This window comes from Alligator sinensis, unplaced genomic scaffold (assembly GCF_000455745.1).
Source record: "Alligator sinensis unplaced genomic scaffold, ASM45574v1 scaffold394_1, whole genome shotgun sequence".
In the NCBI taxonomy this organism is placed as follows: Eukaryota; Metazoa; Chordata; order Crocodylia; family Alligatoridae; genus Alligator; species Alligator sinensis.
This window is the reverse complement of record NW_005842273.1, coordinates 992,735-1,015,562: the sequence shown is the minus strand read 5'-3', so window position 1 is coordinate 1,015,562 and position 22,828 is coordinate 992,735. Positions and strand designations below refer to the sequence as shown.

The 22,828-nt window shown below is 40.5% G+C and overlaps 1 protein-coding gene across 1 annotated transcript in view; it reads left to right on the top strand.

The window, feature by feature from the left end:
- LOC102371662 (glutamate receptor ionotropic, kainate 2) overlaps positions 1-22,828 on the top strand; it is a 676,963-nt gene that overhangs the window by 593,499 nt on the left and 60,636 nt on the right. The window contains exon 14 of the mRNA XM_006027905.1: positions 20,579-20,804. Within this exon, the coding sequence (XP_006027967.1) occupies positions 20,579-20,804 (226 nt within the window). The remainder of the gene's footprint in view (positions 1-20,578; positions 20,805-22,828) is intronic.

Below are 22,828 nucleotides of genomic sequence, written 5' to 3'. Positions count from 1 at the left end.
TAAGCAACAACCACTCATCTTGGGCACTGAGTTCCCCTACTCTTGAGGACCCCGGTGCCTCTCCCACTAATCTCCTCAACTCATTGAAGTTGGCCGTCTTAAAGTCTACAGCTACTGCATTGCTGCAGGCCCTTGGCACCTTGTTGTTGTTGTTCTTGTTGTTTGCATTTCAGTTGTGCGTAGATGCTTAGGTTTAGGTGCTTGACATTGTGTACACACATGCAGGCACATACAATTCTCTTCATATCTAGTGCCATAAAGAGTAGTAAGGAGGAGGTTTTCCTCCCTGGGAAAAAAACCCTTCAGGTGTTGTGGGGAGACCTGTGCTAAATCCTGCTGGGGCAGTGGGGATAGCAGGGAGAGAGGGCAAGGTAGTGTTACCTGCTGCTGTTACATTGCAGTATGGTGTCCCTGCACTTTGCTGCCACAGCAGTGCACAACAGTGCAGCCACAGGACAGCTGCCACCCAACAGACTCCCTGGGGATCCTCCATTCTTGTGTCCCTTCTTAATGGGCACTGTAGGCTCGTGCTCCACTTGCACATGCCAAGTTATACTATCAGTGCCATAAATCAGTGCCACTGATTTAATTTATTGCTAGAGGAGATCTGAAAACTGGATTTGCTCTCAGCAGCCTAATGTCCTCAACCTACAAACACACACAAAAGGGTTTAGCATGTCTATTTATGTGTAGTTTGTAAGATTCGTGGACACTAATGTATAATTAATTGTAGGGTAGAGTAGACATCAGGAAAAAATTCTACTGATGTTTTCACCTTATATCCATTAAGTAATGTGATCTGCTAGCTTTCTTGTGGCTCTCCTCAGCACTAAATATTAATATTAATGGAAAATAAAAACAATAAAGATGACTAGCATATAGCGAGTAAATCAGTCTGGAAGAATTGTGTAGACAGGAAGCAATAGCTTAATCATTGTCTTCAGAGAAGGTCAGAAAGTTGATCTCAAAGAAGAGTAAATTTATGCATGAGTTCATATTAGTCCCTTCTCCATCACTAGATGCTTTACATAAATGGATTGCTCTGTGAACCAAAAAAGAAAAGGTACTGCACTAGGCTATAGTATTTGGAATTGCTTAGATAAAGCCCATTTAAGGCGGGGAGGAAAGGGAGAGGAGGGAAATAAGATTGCCATAAGCCTCTTGTCAGCTTCCAGTCTGAAGCAAATTCATACATATCAAATAAAAAAAAAAACAAACCACTGAAAGAGAGAAAAAAATAACAAAGGAGAAAAATAATGAGCTGGTCAAAGCGTATGCTTAATACATCTTTACTTTAGGCATTAATCACACTATATGTGGGTGAGTGTCAAAGCAGCTGAGGTCAACAGGGAGTGTTTTGGTGCGGGCAAAAGAGAAAAAAATACCCTAAGCTAGTGATTTAAAACAGATTGAAATTTTTAAAGCAAGACGTAAAGGTCACAAAATCAGATTCAGATTGCCGAAGCACAGTGGGCAAGTTTTAATGAATTCTCAGCAGAGCTTTTTAAGACAAGCACTCAGGACTGAAATATCGAGATAAAATAAACCTCATTTTTTCCCTAATCAATATGAAGAGAGCTATGGAAAATTCTAGAGAAAGATCAAACAGAACTGTGAAAACTTGCTTTTGAACAAAGAAATTGAGTTTCCTTAGGCTGTTGTTAGTAACTTTTCTATAGAACAAAGGAGGAGTTTTAAAATGACTGGGCTTCATACATATAACAGAGTAAGACTGTGTTGGCATTTCAAAATGTTAGCAATCCAATATCTCTGCAGATGTTCTCAGCCAGGAAGAAAAGGAATAAGAATAGGTATGAGGAGTGTATCAATCTATTGTAAACAGCAAGCAAAATACCTCATTTAAAATGTGTGTTATGTTCATGCCATCTGAAAATATCCAAATAAAAGTATACCTGTCTTGTTCTGAAGTCAAGGAACCTCCAAATTGTTGTTATTAATAATAGTAATATAAGGAGTTATTTGTCCTGGCCCATCTTTGAGGCTTTGTCTACACACGGAAAATAACTTGTGTTATAAAGCATATTAACTTGCCTAAGTATAGACAGTCAAAAAGCCCAAGGCAGAATCAATTCAATCTAGGAAGCTTCCTCTAAGCTGCATAGATTGACCCAATAACCAACTGAACTGACGGTCAAGTTTTCAATTGGAAAAAGCAGGGGGAGGCCTGCGCTTATGCAGGCCAGTAGGTGGAAAATGCTAAAGCATATCTCCCACCCTGCTGGCCTTTGCAAAATGAGGTAAAACCAGCTGGGGAGGAGCGGGAGAATCTCCCTTAGCTCTCTGAGACTGCCCCAGGCTATCCCCGAGACTCACAGTAGCTGAGGCAAGCAGCTGTAGGGTTTGGGAGGGGAAGAAGTCCCCTAAGCTCCCTGGGGCTGACCCAAGCTGGGGGACCCTGGGCTGGAGTGGGTGGAAGCCCTCAGGGTAGAGGCTTTCTGGTGCCCCTATGCTGGGCAGCATGGGCAGGTACCTGGCCCAAAGGACTCCTTCTCCCTCCTTCCCGTTGTAGCGGCTGAAGCAATCCACAGCTGAGCAGGGTGTGTGTGGGGGGGAATTCCCCTCAGCAGAGGCTCCCTAGTGCTGCACCCCTGGGGCCTTGGGAACTCCTTGCCCTTCCAGCCTGTGACAGTAGCTAAGGCCAGCAGCTGTGCAGTGTAGGTGGGTGGGTAATACTCCCAGCTCCCTGGGCTGCCCCCAGTGTGGGGAGGGCTGTGAAGGGATTTCAAGCCCCCACCATAGAGATTTCCCCTCCTCATGTGCTGCATAGACCTGGGCTAGGCAGGTCTGTGGGTCTGTTCCCCTGTTCCTCCCCACTCCCCATGGGCTGACGGACATGCGAAAGAAGAGGATTTGGAGTAAAGAGGTGGATAGGTTCCTGTTCCACTGGAGCAGACAGCACAGTCTATGACTGCAAAGTATCCTAGGATGCTGGGGGACTGAGTTAACTCAAACCAGGAAGGAATCTGGGACACAAGTTCCATAAACTGGTTTAACCTAAATCAGTTAAGTCTGAGACTACATTGATCCAGGTTTATTTTAAACTTGTTTTGGCCACTGTGAAAGTGGTTCATGTACACTGAACTTCTGGGTTTTTTACAGATTTTAAACTAGTTTCTGATCACTGAAACTGATTTATGTGTAACTTTTGTTCCAACCCCTATATTTACTTTAAACCATGATAAAACACCTCTTAGCACTTAGGGTGTGTGCATAAGTTGTTTTTTTCACCATTTCAAGCACTCTATTGCTGTGACTAAACAGAAGTGCATGGCTTTACAGCACTTAACAAATGACAGCACTTTAAATTAACCCTTGTTAAATGAGGTATTAATTTTAAAGTGCTGTATTTTACAGCACTTCAGCAACCTATAATGCTTTAAATAACTTCTGTATGCTGATCAATTTTCTGGTGGTTCTGCCAGTATCCCATGGGTTCTGTGAGCTTGGTTAGTGCTCTCTGGCTCCACCAGGGGTGGCTCAGGAGCACTAGCCAAGCCTGGAAAAGCTGGCAACCCACCCTGCTCCAGTCAGCCAAATGAGATAACAGTGAGCTGGCCAGATGGGACCTGGTGGGGAGGAGAGGGGAGGGCACATCCACTTTCTGAAAGCATGGCTGGCATTTGCAACTGGAGGGACTGGCTCTGTGCTGGGGGCTTTTGCCATCTCAGAAAATCAGTGGGTGCCTGGTGGAGCTTGAAGCTGGAACAAGCTTTGGACTTGAGAGGGGTGGGGGGAAGGGGGTTAGTTCAAGTCTGCGCAGCCCAGGCAGGAGGGAAGCATTGGCACTGACTGGCTCCATGTTGTCCTGCCCAGTTGGGGACCCACTCTCTCCTGGCATGGTATGATTAAGAATGGGGGAGCTTATCAAATACCCATGCTCCAGAACAGCCACAGTTTAGGGGGATCCAGGGCTGAAATGGCACCTTTTCCCTCCCTACCTCACTTCTACCTGCTGCCCTTTCCCTCTCTGTGCCCCTGCTGTTCTGTTCTGTGGCCAGTTCTACCTTCTCCACCCATCTGGTGCTGCCTGTAGTCTCCTGCAGCCTCAGGAGGCTCCAGAATGCCCCCTGCCTCCTAGCCTGGAAAGTATAGGGAGGCTCAGAGGCCCTTCTCCCTCCAAAAAGTGCGCTTCTGTCTTGTGTATGAGTGCTGTAACTTTATAGTGCTATAAAAAGTGCTCTAAATTGCAGCACGGTAAAATGTGCATAGAGCACTTCTATATACACCCCTAGTGTAGATCTAAGTCAGTCAAGATTTATTTTGCCACTTAATTGTTATTAACACACTTACAATGCCACTCATTTTTAGAGGTTGGAGAAAGGCACTGGCATGCAGGGACTGCTCAGGCATTTGGGTCCTATGCTACAGAGTGGGGAATGTGCACCCTCCCCCCTTACACTTCCCTCTCATAAGAAAAAAATAGTAAAAGGCCCTCTTACCCATGATGATAAGAACAGTTTTGACTTAAACTGGAAAGGAATCTACCTCGTTTTGAGCTGAGATATCATGGCATCATGTACTCTGTAGCTCCTTATTGGAACAGGAATTAGCCTCTATGAGCTTGTTTCCTTTGCAGCATCTACAGATTTTTCTATACGTGAGATAATTCCCCTCGAGTTAGTCTAACTCAACTCAGAGTGGCAGTAATGCAAGGCATACATTAAGCAGTACAGAATGTTTGTATTAACAACAGAGAATTGCTGCATCCTCACTGCATTAATTTCAACCTGTTCTTCTAATGGGCTAGACAACTTCAAGTTAAAGCTCTGCTTAACTTGAGCCAGAGACTGTGTGTGTGTGTGTGTGTGAGAGACCCCAGATTTGTCCAGGTACACCTTTGAAACATACTCCCAGGGTGTTCTCACACCTTCAGAGGTGCCCATTGGCTTCATACCCCTCTCTGCCATCTCCTACTTTACTACTGAGAACAGGCTGAGTTGCTCTAAGGTCACCTCCCTGACCTATTGTGCCTCAGCTTTACCCACATCATCCAAGTCTTGCCAAATCTTAGTAGAATGGATTTTGCCAGTTAAAAGAATCATACCTTTGTCTGGTCATGGACTCAGAAATTTTAGATATCCCCTTCCATAGAAAAGGCCTCCCTGTATGGTCAAATGCTCTGAAATCACACTTAGCAATAACAATAGTAAGTTATAAAAGATGACAAAAAGATTAATTATAAAAACAAGAAATCAGTAACAATATGTTTGAGACACATACAGAGATATAGATATAAACAAAAAAAATCAAAACAATGATTTTACCTCACCCCTGCATCACCCTAAACTCTAAGAATTCAGCTCTTTATCTCACCAGTTAGAAACCAGCTGTTCCCTCTGGTCTCCCTGTCAAGGCTTCCTGCAACTTTTCCTGTCAGTCAGAATATTTAGCCCACCAGTTGAGGGTTCAAAGCACCTTTTGCCCTGGAAAATTACTCCCATGGCGAGGCTTAAGTATATTTTTTTTATCTAGCCATTTATATATAGTATCCATTAGATTCTTGAGGAGCTCATGCTATTCATATAATTTCCTGCCTCCAAGGATATATTTGTATACCAGACCTGAATGCTGTCCTGCTGCAGTTATAACTAGAAGAAGATATACTTCCTTTCAGATATAAAGACTACAAAGCCAATATCCTAAAGATACTGTCTTTCAGTTAATTTCCCAACTGAAATATTCTCCTTCAAATAGACCCATTCCCAGGAGTTATTCTTGCTACAGGCCTCTTCTTCATCATTGTCTAGAAAGGCCAGGCTTATGACTATCTATTAACCAACCCCACGTCAGATGCTAATTTTCAGGGATTACTTCTCATACTTTTTGGCTTTGACCATGTCCCAGGTCTTAAGGAATAACACCTGAAAATCAGTATCCTGTTATGTAAACAGGGCCCTACTATAATTTTAAGAAAGACAGCTATATCAAATACCAAAATTCATATAAACATAAGGGGCATGTCTCCATGAGCAGGAGCATGCATTTGCCTGGGGACAAATAACAGTGGCACATAATTATGCTGCTGCTACTTGTCCCTGGGAATGCCCTGCATGTGAGCTCTGGTGCGTGGGAAATTGCCCCAGGTGGAGTAGGAAAGGCTGGGCCAGCACCTGAGCTGGCCTCAGCAGCCTTACGTGGGGTTCTGGGGGCTTTCTGGGTCTGAAGTGATGGCCATCTGGACACAAGAAGCCTGGCCTGTAGCTGGAGCCTGACTGACTGACCAGGCTCCGATTTCAGGAGGTGCACACTGTAGCCACGTGCAGCAAGGCACTTTTTTTGGTGCATTTTTTTTTTTTAGATACTGGCATTTCCCAGTATCTAAGTTTGCCACTGCACTGCAAATGTGCAGTGTGGTGAATGGATCAACATGCACAGCATACATTTTGTGGCACCTCAAAAGGCACTGCAAACTACGCATTCCTGCTCATGTGGATGCAGCCAAGAATGAGAAGTCTAAATGTAGCTTGCACTGCCTATCCAGAGGGATTACAAATGTCAAATCAGTAACACAAATTCTAAAATAAATGCATAGTATTGGTCCGGTTTGGGACAATGGAGGAGGTCTTCAAGAGGAGGTTAGATGGGCATCTGGCTGGGGTCATCTGACCCCAGCCCTCTTTCCTGCCTATGCAGGGGTCGGACTCGATGATCTATTGAGGTCCCTTCCAACCCTAACATCTATGAATCTATGAATGTTTAAGTTATACTTTGAGCTAATGTTGCAATACCTGACTTGAGGGCACCAGGTTAGAACATTTTTCATTATGCTGATTCTGAGAAATAACATTTTATTGGCCACTTAATATATGCCTTTTTGTATTAAATAATCTGAAATGCTAGTTTTTTTAAAATCTAAATATATGAAATGCTCTGAACAGATGAGAATAGAGAAATTACTTTTGTTTGTTTTTTGTACTTTACAAACTAATACAACTTCCTACTGAGTTCCATTGATTCACGGAAAAGAAAAATATACAGTTTAGTCTGCCAAATTTCCTGTAAAGCTGCCAAAGGTATAAGAATTATATTTTCCATTTTATCTGTGACCTTGCAGAGTTAATATTACCTTTGGTATTTCAAAACAATAATATTTTGAAAACAAGACTACGTGGAGCACTCTCATTTATTTATTTTTTTAACTATCTGGATTAGGAAAAGGGGTATACTGTCAACTATTATTTATCTAGAAATGTCATTCACATAAAACAAAAACAGAAGATAGGGGAGGGTAGTGCTTTAAAGACTGGCAGAAAGCTGGCAGATTTGCACCTTATCCTTTCTTGTGTGGTGTTTTCTGCATTACTCCAGACTAACATAGTAAACTACCTCTCTCTACCTTATACTAACTATAGTTCAGTAAGGCATAAGCTTTTGTGGATAATGACCTACTTTTCAGATGCTACGCATGGACTGGAGTCCACTGATATACCCCACTCTTTGAGATCAGTGTTGTTTATGTAGTCTGAAAACATAGTTCAAATGAAAACACACCTATCTCATATTGAAGTCACAGAACAGATTAGCATCTGATGCAGTAAATTGTTGCCTGTGAAAACTCATGTGTCTCTGAACCAGTTAGTTTCAAGATACCATCCTGCCATACCATTTGCCTCACTTCAGAATAACAACTTTTGTAGAGCAGAATGTCAAATGTGAAATGACAATGGGTGCTTGTAGACGTGATTTTTCTAGCTTTCTGATACTTTTGCTAATTTTAAAACTTTATATTATATGGGACTGAACAAGTTGAAAATGGGTTCATGTTGTGCACACCTTAAGGTTTAAATAAATTTGATGCACATCAGCAATGTTACACACAGAAAGTGTTTAACTACAATTAGGCATTTGGTGGCTGTATGAGATGAAGTAATCCAGGAGTCTCAGTCAAATGAGTTTTTTACCTGTGTTTATACTGGGGCAGAGGGGTAAACTGGTAGCAAACTACATGACTTGGCACTGTTTTTATCAGAGGATAACTATTCAGTGTAGATGTATCTCTACTATTTAATTATGGGATGGAATATGATGGTACATCCCAAAAATGTTTTCAGTTTCTCTGATGACTGTGAAAGCTTCTTGTGCTGCTGCTACTTGTACAATTCTCAGTTCTTCCACTCCAGCAACTTTTCCAAACATGATACTTTCCAAAAGCCTGGCTATTCACTTTGCTCCTCCATGCAAACAGCTTGGTTTCCTTGAGGTGCCTTCAAAGCAATATAAAACAGGATAATGAAGAAGAGGAATGGTACAAGTGGTAGAAGTAAAATAAATGTTCATAGTTCCTCATTTTATAATTATTACATGTGAAAAAATTAAACAGTTTTCCAAAGAGAATATGTTGTGACCCCTTTAATCTCTCTCAAAAATCAATGTGAAATCACAATAGGCGCTTGTACAAGGGGCTTTAGTCCTTAGGGTTGCATTCTATTCCCCCTAAATTGAAATGGTGTGTTTTTAATTGAAACAGTGGGTTTTATTCTTTTGTCACTGTATATATGTTATTGTCCTGGTGGCCACAGGCACCTGCTGAAGGCAGAAGCGGTGAGGCCTGATCTTTTTTTTTTCTTTTTTTTCAGAGCCTGCCCACCTCTCCCACAGTTGGGGTGCCATTAATTGTGTCATTAATTTGTCAGATCACCCCCCAGCTGTGGGAGAGGTGGGCAGGCTTCACACAAAAAAAGGATCAGGTCCTTTTCCACTTCTGCCTTCAGAAAGCTTATGTGGCTGGCAGGATGCCTAGGGTCACCCAGGAATGGGCTGGCTTTCCCCTGGAACAATGCAGGTAGACAGCAGGAGGATGGCTGTGTGTGCTTGCAGCTGGAGAAGGTGGTGGGGATGTTGCATGGGACACTGGAAGCCCAGGGGCAAGCGAACCTGTTCCTGGGTGGCTCCAGGCGTTCTGCCATTCACAGGACCCTGCTGAAGGCAGAAATGGTGAAGGGCCTGATCCCTTTTTTCTGAGGAGCCTGCCCACCTCTCTCTCAGCCAGGGGATGAGCAGACTAATGGCTTCAACATTCCAAGTTGTAACATTGCGAACTAACCTACATCGGGATGCAGTTTAGTTTGCAATGATGCAGATTCATTTAAAACCCCAAAACTTGCATATGTGTAATATGGGATTCTATGAAGCCACACAAAGGGAATTTTTTGTCTTATGTACATCATGACATCGTCCCATGTCCAAGCACCCAGTTTTACAAAAGGAGCTGTGTGATTAATTGTTTTTGTCACATGGCAAGGAAACTAAAGAAACATTAGTGACAAAGTTCAATTTGTAGAGGAAATTCTCTTAGTTTTTTTGAGTGTTTTGATGGTTTTTGTAATCAGTTTTAGCCCTAAAATGTGATTTTGAACCATACAGTTTGTAATGTTTTCTTGTGGATAATGATGGCATTTATTTTTATTATAGTTGTTAACTACACATCTAGTTGTTTTAAAAATAAAACAAAAGCATTTTAAAGGCAGTCATTCACCTAGCAATTATCATATGCATACATATACTGCAAATCCTCTTTATAAAATTGTTTATCTATTTTTTCATATGTAATAATTATATAATAAAATGAGGAACAAACTCAGTTTGGTTAAAGAACTGACATGTCATTGTCACTTGGAACCTACTTGGAATAATTCAGTGGCACCAGAAGAGATTCAACTATTTTGGCAGTAAGGCTAACAAACATATTAATTTACCATCCACTCATACTGTCATTCAAAAACTTTGCCATCAGCGTGATACCAGATCAATAGCAAAATGACTTTTTGACATTACGTTGACAATCTTCTTTACTTACAGTTTAATAGCAGCAATGCAGCATGAACTTTTAGTAAAGTTCAAAGCACTTCCCTGAAAGAAATGCCTGGTGTCCTCAATACTTCTGAAAATGCTATCAAATCATTAGCACAATCAGAGTCCTGAGAACTGCCATGCGGTGGATCAGTGCAAGCAATATTCACCGTAAAGGATGGAACATAGAACTTCCCATATTGGATCAATCCATTGGACCATCAAGCCTGATTTTCTAGTTGAGAGAAAAAGGGAAGGGTGAAAACAAAAATCAGAACCATAATTTTCCAAGCCACTTGTGCAGCTCTCTATTTGCAGGAAAAAAGCTCCTCTGGAGCTATAGCAGGGTGGCCTGTCTCACTAAGAAGGGGCATCCAGTCATGTTGAATAGCTGGAACTGTTAGCATGCTTCTAACAGGGGAGTGACTTCCTGAAAGCTAAAAAGCACCGGAGAGAAGAGCAGCAGAGCAGTGAACTGTGATGCACCAGTTGTGAACCAGAGGCAAGGGGTGGGCTCCACAGAGGAAATCAGATTGTTGTGCTGGGGCCAGTGCCCCAAACAGAACAACACAACAGGGTATTTTCTTTGCTTATTTTGTTTGTTCGGGGACTCTATTTCATTTGCGTGGACTGGTTGAAGAGCTCCTCTGATAACAAAAGCCCATCTAGAGAAGCCCACAGGATACAAATGCCTACAAGATACAAATGTATTTATATAACTTAATAAACTGAGGTATATTAAAAACACACTGCATCCTTCCTCAACAGCAATAAGATTTTTAGCTACAGCTATCTAGATACTTTAACTTATATATGACTAAAATATGCATTGTTTGAGCTCTCTAAGTCCTGTGACATATTTAGTAGAGCTGGTTTAGAATTTGCTTTCAAATTATTATCTAATCAGAACACATTGAAGCAGGTGTCCAGCATGTGTACAGGCAACCTTAGAGACTAGTCTTTTAATATATTAAATAGTACCTATAAATACAATGGATTAATTTTTGTTACATTTTCTCACCTCAGAAGTCTCAGACTACTGCTTTTCAGATGTGTTGCTTATGTTTGTTAGTCGTCTGACTATATTTATGGCCATAAACTTCTGCCATTGTGTCTCTGGTAGTAAGGCAGTAGTTCCTAGAGAGAGCTTCAGGATGCAAGGGACTGGAAGTGCAAAGCTGAGCTGTGGGTTGAAGTGGAACAGTAATATTATAACTACATGAAACTGATTGATCTATTCCTTCACAATCATCTTGGTTTAAAAGCATCCATGTCCTTTTTTTGCAATCTGTCATCCTAGACCTTTACAATTCCCTTTTAACCTCTCAGTTGTTTGGAGCATAGCAACTCTGAGTGTTGCATTGTCTATCATCTCAAGTATGTTGTTTGGGAGATCACAGATGCTTCAAGATAAAACTGCCAGAATTATTCCAAGACCTGACAGGTTTGCTAACAAACAAACTGCTTTTCAGATCAGTACACTAGACTCTGCTACACCTTTGATATGAACCACATATGGCATTAGTCCTGTTTGCCTGAATTAACTCCAATTTTCTAGTGACCAAGGTCAGACAATTACAGATAGAGACTCAGCTGTTCTTACCCAGCACATATGTTCTAGTATTGTTGGTAATTTATTTACTGTAATAGAAAAAGAAAGAAATGCTAGACCTAAACCCCACTCACTATAATATGGCATGAATGTGGCCTGCCTTTAAACTAGATATTGGCACGTATTTTGTACAAGCACTTTCGTAAAGCAGTATTAAACATCAGTATAGATTTTAAGTATGGACTGTTTTCAATATCTCTAATGACAGGACTGATGAGATGGAGATGATTGGGAAGAAGCCATGTGCATAAATCAGTCTGATGCTTCTAGACTGATTTTGATGGGCATGCAATAGCTAGCAATTAGTTCTGATGGATATTTTAGTCTAGTACTGAGGGGATACATTGTAAGTGGGATTTTAATTACCTTTTCAAAACACTCTTGGGATAAAGACACAATATTTAGTCCTAAAGACTATAAGCAACACATTTTAAAAAAGGATTACTCTTTTGGGGTTTTTTAAATTATGTACTGAGGTCTTCTACAGACTTCCAATGGAATGCTGTGAGTTTGAGTCCTAGTGCTTCCTGATGAGTTTGTTTCAAATCACAGCAGCAGCAGAGTGCTTCTAGCATATTGTGTAATAAACTTTATCATTAAGTGTTTCATGAACAGTATCAGTGTCGATAGTGATGTTAGGAGAGTGCTGCTACAGTTAAACACAGATTGGTGTGACAAATTCATTCTTCAGCAGATATAAGGAAACTTTTCTTTAATCCAGTATTTTTTTCTTCTAAATTCTCAGCTTTAACTTCCTGGTGTGATACATATATTGATGACATTATTGTCTTGTTGCTTTTAGAAAGTAAGGCTGCTTTTGGATGTAATGGAGGCCAAATGTTCTCATGCCAAGTCTTAAATTCTAATTTGTACTTGACAACAGGCAGAATGATCAGAAGTGAAGAATTCATTTGCCTTTCTAAAGCAATTTGAGCACAGGGCATTGTTCAAAAGCAGAGGAAATTGTATTTGTATAATGTGTTCTTTATATTAATGAAACAGAAGACCTATGTTAGTGTGAAAGGTATCACCATTCACTTAGCTTTCGTCTCGATGTCCTATAGAATGGGTAATTGTGTAAGTGATAATCCAGCAAAGGTCTGTAAATTACTCCATGAGATACAAAGGAAAGAAGTTTTCTGAAATCCATTAATGATTTCAGCGCTATAAAACCCTTACTTATTTCCAGGTCAAAAGCAGCTAGTGAAATGTTATTAATGACAGTTAATCCAGCATTAACTGTTAATTCATTAGTTTTTTCCTATAAATTATTTTTTAATATGTAAATTTTTGCTATTTTTGCTTTCCTAAAACAAAAAGCCAGCACAACTGGCAGCAGAGTAGAATTTATTTTTCCTACCACTGCATTTTTCATTCCTTGTAACTCCATTCTTGGCAAGAACACCTTTTCTACCTTTCTTCATTTGTGCTCTATGGACCATGAAAACTGCCATTACAAAGGAGAGAGTGCTGTATGCACTGGTTTTATTGGTTTTCTGCTGACACAACAAAAACTAAATCGGCAGGTTCACTTAAGGGTTTATAGGACTCAGCAGTTCAGATTTAAAAAAATACACCCTGAGGTCATGAAATCCAGGAGACCAAGCTGATAAGATGAAAGGGTGTCTTTCATCCTTTGCTTTGAGTTCAAAGAAGAGCTAGTATCATAGTTTTAGGTGAAAAGAAAATCAAGTACGGAGTTAGAAAGAAGGTCCACTTATAAGTTGTTGTTGTTTTTTTTTTATAACAATCATAGTCTTGTCAGAAAAGCTACTGAGATCCAGAAATTCATGAGTACTGACAGAACCTGTTTAGTAGGACCTTGTTAAGTGGTAATTTTGGGCAGCTACTGGAGCTCTTAACTCCTGGATTTTCCACACATTAACACCCTAAAGTAACTTAAAGCACTCACTCTGCGGCTCAAAGTTATGCCACTTTAAGGCAGGATTATCTTTGATCCACACAACTCAGCTCTTGTTCCATTAAGGTGTGGCCAATCCCCACAGATGTGCCACTCAAGTTGAAGCCCTCCAGTATCCCAGGGTTCAGTGTCCCATCCTCTCCTCCACCCTCCTGTTCTATGGACTCTCATACCCCTGTCTGCTTAGTAGAATAGCCCAGGGACTGGAGCTGCAGCTTTTCTGTTTCTGCCAGCCTCCAGCCCCCTGGTCCAGAAATGGCAGCATGGGGCACCTTTCCCACCCAGTGCTGAGCCTGTTTGGGTGGACAGCCACTGCTGAAACCTGTGCCTCCACCCCTCCTTCCCCTGCCAAGCCCTGGGGAGCAGAGGAGAGTGCGGACAGCCCTAGAGAGCCCCAAGCCCTGGCCAGGCTCCAGCAGGCCATGAGCTACTCAGTTCCAGCAGTGCCCTGCTCCATGCATCTGATCCATGTGCAGCATGGTGAAAGCTGGTGGTGGGTGCTGTGGGTTGGGAGAAGCTGATGTTTTGGGGCAGGGCAGCTACAGGTGGATTCATGCTGCAAGCAGAAGTCTCTGCCACCGCCCATGTGGACGCAGGAGCTGTCTATATGTGGATTCCGCTCCCAGCTGTGCAGTGTAGCCAGCTTTGGGGGAGCTAGCATGTCTTGGGCAGCCCTGTTGCCTCTGCAAAGCTCCCTCCTTCCTTCCCTCTGCACTGGAGTGGATGCAGTCACCTACCAGTGAACTACAGACCAGCTCCAGATCCAGATCATGAGGACAGTGGCCTCAGCAGGAGTTGGGTACAGCTTAGCTGTCCTGTCAGGGCTGCTCCCACCCCAGTGCAGCCAGTGCCAAGCCTCAGTCCCATGGAAATGGTCCCAGGAGCCAGCTGCTAATTTGGTTTCATGGGACTTACTTTGGTTTTTACTTCCATCAGCTCCCACCCCACCTGCAGCAAACACCGCTTCAGCCTCCCTCTGCTAGCCCAGGGGAGCTAGGCACTTGCCCTCCCAGCCTTGGCCTTAGAAGCATAGAGAATCATAGGGCATGTCTACACATTATACATACCTCTTTTAAGAGAGATTAGCCTAAAATAGCTATTTTTAAGGCACATTAAGGGCACATATCCACACGTGTGCACCCTTAATGCACCTTAAAAATGGCGATTTTAGGCTAATTTTGCCTAAATTTGATACCTGCATAAAGCAAGTATCAAATTTTGGTGTGAATAGCTAGGTTCCATTAGCCCACGTGTAGACGCTTAATGCGCATTAACGTGGTGTGTGTAAATGGACATGCACTGCGTTAATGCACATTAGCCCATCTACACATTGACTAATGCGACTGAGCTATTCATGCCTAAATTTAATGTACCTTAATGTGTATTAGCAGGTCCATGTGTAGACACATGCCTAAATCACCTTAATGCACTGTAAGCAAAGCCATGTTAAGTTTAGGCGTGTGTAAATACACGTGTAAACATACCCATAGGCTCTAAGGGTAAGGCTCTAAGGGACCTCCCTGCTCACCAGGTCTCTGGTGGCAAATCACAGCTGTGCGAGTGGGAGACAGATAGTTTCTAGACTAAAGGTGTGACTGCTCCAAACTAGCACTAAGCCAATCAACATTTGTGTGGCTCACAGTAAAACATTTAACAAGGCCTGTGGTAAAATGCAATTGTGCGAATTTATGCTGTGGGGAGAGAAGAAGTAATACTGTTTTACGGAGTAGAGAGCTTGCATCTCATGAGCATGTGTCAGTTGATCCATTGTAACTTGTTTCATCTGTCTGCTCCTATCCTGTGGTTAGTGAAGCTATCATTTTTCCCCTGAATGCAACAGGGGGTGCATTACTGCAGCTTAGCTATCACTTACTGCAGGATAGAGTGGTCAGACAAAATAATAACGAGGGATTCAGTAGGTCCTCAGCAAGTCCCTCCCCTTTTAAAGTATCATAATTAGCTTTTTCTCCTCATACCTTCAAGCCTGCCCCACAGTAAAGTAACTGCATAAAAACACTTAGAACTAAATACTGTTACACCCTTATTCACCCAAGAGACACTTCAAAAGCTTTTTAACTGCATAGTTTGAATTCTTTTTCCACCTAGGGAGAGTAGGATAGTCCAATTCTGTGCACAACTCCTAGAAGTAAAATGGAAGAGGGAAGATCATGACAGTCCTCTTATCTTGAAGTCAAATAGGGTACTTTTTGCAGGGAGTGGGAGGGCCAGGTACCCCTCAGCCAGAAGGGTGTTGGACTAGCAACTTCCATTTCCCAGCAAAATGCTTTATCCACTAGGCCACAAACAAGGCATTGCAGAGTGCTTTCTTGAGAGCACAACCAAGTGGGGAAGATATTTTGGTCCAGGAGAAGGCAATCAAGCCAGAGGGAGGCAGCTCAGTGAAATGGCTGCCCCCATTCTAGAACTAACTTCCAAGAGAAGTGGTGCTGGCTCCTTCCCTGGGGGTCTTTAAAAGGAGGCTAGATGAACACCTTGCCGGGGTCGTTTGCCCCCAGTACTCTTTCCTGCCATGGCAGGGGTTGGACTTGATGATCTGCTCAGGTCCCTTCTGCCCCTACCAACTATGAAACTATTAAGGGCAAATTCTCATTTACATGAAATGTAAAAGTATTGGTATATGTGAATTAGCCCCTAAAACTTGGGTGTGTGTTGGATGGGGACTGGGTCAGTATGGGAGGGGGAGGGGAAAGAGAGAGACTGTTTGTTTGTTTGTTACTTTATTACTTTCTTCTTCCAGAGAGAAAATGATATGCATACAATAAATTATCTGTATTCTACCCTCATTTACTCTCACCCAACTCTACTGAATTAAAAGAGGTTATGTGGCTATATCTGAGCCTGAGATATTGCCCATTCTATTTAAACTTTTTTAGAAGCTAGGAACAAAATTATATGATATAATCAAAGCATATTTTCTATTGTTAAAATTGCAAAAAAGGACAATACAAATCCTTTTATAAAAAAAAAATGTTCTTGCATTACACACTCCTGATAGATATTCATCCACTTTTGCTCTCTCAAACACAATGTTTGATGTTGTCTATCTACCATATTTCCTGTGCCTTTCCTTTGATCTTTCTTTATTTTGACATTATCCCTTGCAATCACACAGCATCCTGATATTCTCTCCACCATTTCATTCAACATTGCCGCATTGCTCAGACATTTTTCTTTTCTGTCCAGTACTGCAGTATATAGTAATAACAACACTTTACTAAAGATGCTGCCTTGCCTCTCCAGTCTTCCCCGACATGCATAGCAATAGGCTAAGTCAGAGGCTTAGCCATTCTTATACTCATGATCCCTGACACACACAGTTATCTTCAAATAATCTTTAATTTATGAGCACTGAATATGCTGTTGGCAGCCTCCTCTGGTTGTCATTGTGATAGCTCCCTTCATGCACCAGATAACTGAACTTCTTGATTTTCTTAACCTCTTCATTTCCAGTTTTCCAATTATTTAGGATATTTTAGGGTCATTGCCATCTTCTGTTTTGTATTCCAATTTAATACACATTTTACAAAGCATAGGCATCTTGCTTTATAGGGCTGTGCGAAATTCTGATGGATGTTTTATTTCAAAGCTGTTTTGATGCATTTTGGGTTCAAAACAGCACAATCAAAATGAAACAAAAGGCTTCAAAACAGCTTTGAAATGAAACGAGGGCACTCAAAACGTTTCAAAAGTTTTGAAAAGCTTCGAGTTTTGAAGCTGGACTTGCTTATGGCTAAACAGAAACTAAGGAGAGGGAGGAGGAAGAGAGGGGGAAGGACTGGTCTGATATTGACATGTGTAGCTGGCCAGTGACTGTGCTCCTTCCCTGAGATCCCATCCAATCCCAGTTCTCCAGGGGAGGGACAAAAAAACCAGCATAAAAAGCATTGTTTGAACTGAGCTTTCTCTGTGCCTTCACACTTACAAGTGACACAAGTTTTGCTCTGAACAGTTGGAGGTGCAGCTTCCCAGAAACCCCTGCACCTATCTCCTTGAAACTTGGCAGGCTTCATGGCCTCAGCAGGGGCTACCATCCCTGCTGTTTTCACTCCGCTGCACCTTAACACACACACAAAGTCACACATCATGGGTTTTGCTTATCAGCAACTTGAGGTGCAGTTTCCCAGAAACCCCTGCACCTATTTCCTTGAAACCTAGCAGACTTCATGGCCTCAGCAGGGGCTACCTCTCCTGCTGTTTTCATCCCCCTGTGCCTTCATACTTACAAGTGACACGAGTTTTGCTCTGAACAGTTGGAGGTGCAGTTTCCCAGAAACCCCTGCACCTATCTCCTTAAAATTTGATAGACCTCAGCAGGGGCCATCATCCCTGTTGCTTTCATTCAAATCAGGAAAGAAATGACAAAGCTATAGGCATTTTCATGATTCCCCATTATAGCATAAGGGCAAAATGTCGAAATGCATTGAAACAGCGAACAGTGTTGACAAAACTCAATAGAGCAGTGCTTCAAAACAGCAAAACAAAACACTGTCCCTTCAAAATGGTGACATGGAAGTGAAAACAAAATGGTGCTGTATTGCACAGCCCTAATTACTACACTGCATTATCTCCTGTGTTACTGTGGGAACACAAGAGTAATAAATCATGTCACCACACATTATCCCATCTACGCACTACTTCCAGTGGAGAAACTGATTTGCAGTTAGGTCAGATAATGATCGTTTTGTTGTGCTAACCAAAATAAAATAATACACTTCATCATTGGAGCCTGTTTGTCAATTCATCAGATTCTCTCACAGATAAGGAAGATGGAAACATCATCTAAATTGTGACATCTGCTTCTATCAGTATGGAAGTCAGAATCTTAGCCACCAGAAGTGCTATGTACATATTGTAGTGTCATTTTCTATATCAATCAAACCTGTGATGTCTGTAATATTTTGGTTCATTGATTCCAATTAGAGTTACTAAAAACAGGAAAAATATAAGATTTATATTTGTGATTGTGTGACTTTGAAACCAAACTCTTGTTCTTTGTGTCAAAAGTGTCCCTGTTGTATATAAAACAATTTTGAAAACTCCTTTATAATAGTGTACTATAAAGATATTGCAAATATATGATCTGTGCTCACTAGTGGGCTGTCTGTTTTCTCTGGCCTCATTTCATCAATAATCTTTACCTTTTCTGGGATGAATAAAAGCAGTACAAGGGAGATATTTTTTTTTGTTTCTTCCTGCATGAGAAATGAAGTGAGGTCATTCCATGTTTCACACTGTCCTTCATGGTTACATGTTTTGGTAGATAGATGGATAGTACCTTGCATTAATATTCTAAACTTTGCTCTGTCTTCTGCTGTCTCACAAATCATGCATAAGATGTTGATTTATTTTTCATTGTTTTAATGATTCTCGCAAGTGTCCCGTCTTTGCTAGAAACATTCCCTTGTTATGGTGTTATTTCCTTTTACAATGTAACTGGGATTTTTTACCAGGTGATTAAATCAGTTCTCTCATCCATCTTACTATAGAGGGTCTTAGTGCATACTTTTCATTTTTGAGCATCTTGCATTTTTTTCACATACTGTAATGCATCAGACAGCAACTGTTTCCATTTCCGACACGTTTTCATCCCAGTGATTCCTTTTGCAACATCATGGTATATTTGAACTTCATTTCCCCTATAGTTCATTTGGTTTTTCTTTCCTGCACACATCAGGAATGTGTCTGATAGTTTTCCTCAGTCATTCCATGTATCAATTTTCAGTGTTGTTTAGGATATTTCACAGTGGCTAAAAAGATTGTTTTATGCACTTGGGGTAGAGCTTAAATGATGAAAAGAAAATAAATGTTGATTTGGGCACTTTCAGAATTGTGCAGTTATTAGAAAACATTGTTTTTCCATCTTAACTATATGATATCATAATTTTGTTTCCCGTGGAGCTGTTAAATGGAGCTCAAACATATTCCTTTACATTGTAATATTAATATCAAGTGTTTGCAAGAACTGTTTGATTCTTAGACCAGAAGGAGATCTTGTTTGTTTGTTCTTCTCTATTCCCATTATATTCTTATAAAAAATATTTTTTCTCCACATTCACAATTGAAATTCTCTGCAATCAATAGCATATCATGTTTTGGCACAGTAACAGTGAGCCCTTGCAGAGGGACATAAAACTCTTCAATTTTATTAGTGTTGGCTACTGGAGTTAGTTCAAATGCTTGAATGATAGATTTGCTGAAGTCCCCAGGCAGATTGAAATAAGCCTTGGATTGTATCTCAGCAGGGATACAAAGTCATCCTTATTCTGAATAAATGTTCCTCTTTATATCTCACATCCACCACTAATTTTCCTTTGGGGCAGAAGTTACAGCTGCCAGTCAGCTGAAATTCAGAAAGGTTTGCAATGTCAATCTTTGCTCATTGTCTCTCCCAGAGCTGGAGAAGAAGTTATGGTTATGGCTGACATTAACAGAGGTGTGACTCCCTGAAGAGTCTGGTTATAGCAGTCTTCTATACTGGCTTTCTCCACTTGGCTTACTGACTAAGCGATAACAATACAGCACATCTTTTTATACATCTTGGCCTGGGACATTCTTGGATGAAAGAGGGAAATATGATGAAAAGAATAGGGATCATAATAACTCAGAGCTATATATAGGTTTCACCCTTAAGATGGGTAAATACTAACACCATCATTTTATTAAAGGGAAAGCGAGGTATCAAAAGGAGAAGTCAGACCAAATAGCCAAGTTGGATACAGAACTCTTGTTCTCCTGATTCCAGGTCCTTGCTCAGTGCTGGTTCCAGTCAAACACTTTGACTACCTTTAAAATCAAGATGTTGCGGGTCATTTTTTTTTTAAAAGCTCAGTGATGGTTAAAGAACTGAAATAAGAGTCAAACATCTCAAAGTCACAAGCTCAGCAGTTCCAGCTGTGACACACATGGACAGAGATGAAAATGCTAGGACTACTGAAGTGAATGGAAGATTTGCTATGTATTTAAAATGGGTCCAGGATTTTTTCCCCAAATTTGCAAAAGAGCTGAACAATTGCCAATATAAGCAATCTTGAAAATCTGGCAGGTTATTTTGTCTAAAAAGGGGCTGAGTCCATTCAACAATCTTGCCCATCTGTAGACATACAATATTAAAGAAATTATTATTGCTACAAATCCTGTACTAGTTGAGAATTTTTCCATAATTTTATAAATATAGCACTTATATTAATGTTGCATTTTAATATTTTTTGTTTCAGAAATCAAAAATTTCTACTTATGACAAGATGTGGGCCTTTATGAGTAGCAGGAGGCAGTCAGTGCTTGTCAAAAGTAATGAAGAAGGTATCCAGCGTGTACTCACCTCTGATTATGCCTTTTTAATGGAGTCAACAACCATTGAGTTTGTCACACAGCGGAACTGTAACCTAACACAGATTGGAGGCCTGATAGACTCAAAAGGTTATGGTGTCGGAACTCCCATGGGTAGGTTATATGTCAACCATTTGTTCTGTGTTCATTAATCTTGGTTGTAGCAATAGCACAAAATAGCTCCAATGTATGGCAGTCCTGCTCTCCATATGCTACTAGCATTTCCTCCCTTTTTTCTCCTTCTAGTGAAACATTGTTTTATATTATGACAGAATTTATAAATCTGATCCATCTTAAAAATGGGGAAAATGGTTATGGCATAAAAGACAGGAATCCTACATATTTAATTCTTCTGCCTTAGCTGTCTGCTGCAACTAAAAACATGAACTGAAATAGAGTTTAATTTCATAAAGTTAAAAAAAAAATCATTATATAATCTGCTAATTAAGTAGTTTTTTATTAGCAATTAGAAATGAATTAGTGCTGTGACTGCATAAGCAAATGTGGCTATTCATCGTTGTTGGGAAATTTTAGAAAGGGCAATCTTTTTAAAGAAGCTCAGAAACTAGTATGAAACAAAGGCAAAGTTTCTGTATGTAACCTAGATTTAGGCTACGCAGTCCAGAAATGTCTTCGGTTGATTTGCTTAATTTTTTTTCTACTTTCAGTTTATTTTTAATATAAAAATCTCGTCATTTTGACACTTGTATGAGTGTCTTCTGTTTTTCTCTAGTATACCTTATTCTTATCATTTACTTCACCAATAATAGAAAGGTACAGTAAATAATTGTGTGTGGAAAATGGTTTGCAATTCTTTCAAGGAAAGGCACTACTATAAGGAAGGTTATACAACAAGCAATGGATAGCTAATAATAAAAGTTTTATCTTTATGCCACATACATGTTCTGTAATTTTAATACAGCTGTATATTAATAGCTGTATAGTTCCATGATTTTCAATAAATGAATATGTTTGTAATAGGTCCCTCTGTGGAAATTATAGTTCTGTTTATTCAAGCTATGAACCATTAATTGTTAAGACTCTGATTCTGATCTGGAAGACTTTTTTTCCATAAAACTGTCCATGTGATTCTGTTTTGTTCCCAACTGTATTCTTCTGCTTGTAAGTGATTCTTTAATTCCTATAGCAGATCATAGTTGGTCTCATGGTAGTGATAGAGAGGGCTTCTAGAAAAGGGATTCTAGGGAAGTGATATCACATATCATGATAGTGATATAGAGGGATATTAGGAAAGCTGTTATACAATTATATGCCTAACTCATATAAGTATTTATAACAAAAGGACATGACAATTGAGTAAGTGTATATGCAAAGAGATGCTTTAGCTGTTTTAGTATATAGTTACCTGATATCTTTCCTTTAGCTAGCAATGAGGGGCATGGTTACAAAATGAAACCTTTAGCAAGTGATATTCATCTTTTTGGTGGTTTGTTTTGGGTGTGTATAGGCAAGTCTCAGTGGTTGTCGTGGTTTCCTTCCTGCAAATAACCAGCATGGGTCTTGGGCCTCTACCCCTATTTCTTGGGGTAGAATTCTTGGGGTAGGGTGCCTCTACATGAGACACTAACTACTCAGTAGCCTAATAACACTGTGCAGTAGCATACCAGGCAAAACCTGTGCTAATAAGCTACTGCGCAGCTGGCATCCAAAAAAAAAAAAAAATCCGTGCACTGGTGCTACTGTGCAGTAGTGCGAGTTACTGCACATTGATTTAGTACTTGGTTATCCAAGTACTAAACTTAATGTGCTTTAACTACAGTGCATTAATGAACCTGTAGACACACCCTTAGTATACAAGCTGTTTAACAACCTGCAGGTGCAACTGGGGTTTGGGTACATGCATTCCAGCTCAGGAACATGCTAATAGGTGATTTTTGACTGACAGTCTCTTAAAGCAAAGTGTTTTTATTTGTTTTTTGTAATAAAATACCAGAGAAAAACAAATTAAAAAAAAGAAAAGAAACATAAATTAGAAAGTACCGCAAGAAGCTCACATATATTTAGTATTGTTATGGACTACAGATTGATCTGGATAGCCTTTTTTCTCAAATTATATGTATGGAACATAGCCAACTTGCAATTTAGCAAACCCAGGACCACTAGCATTATTTAATAGT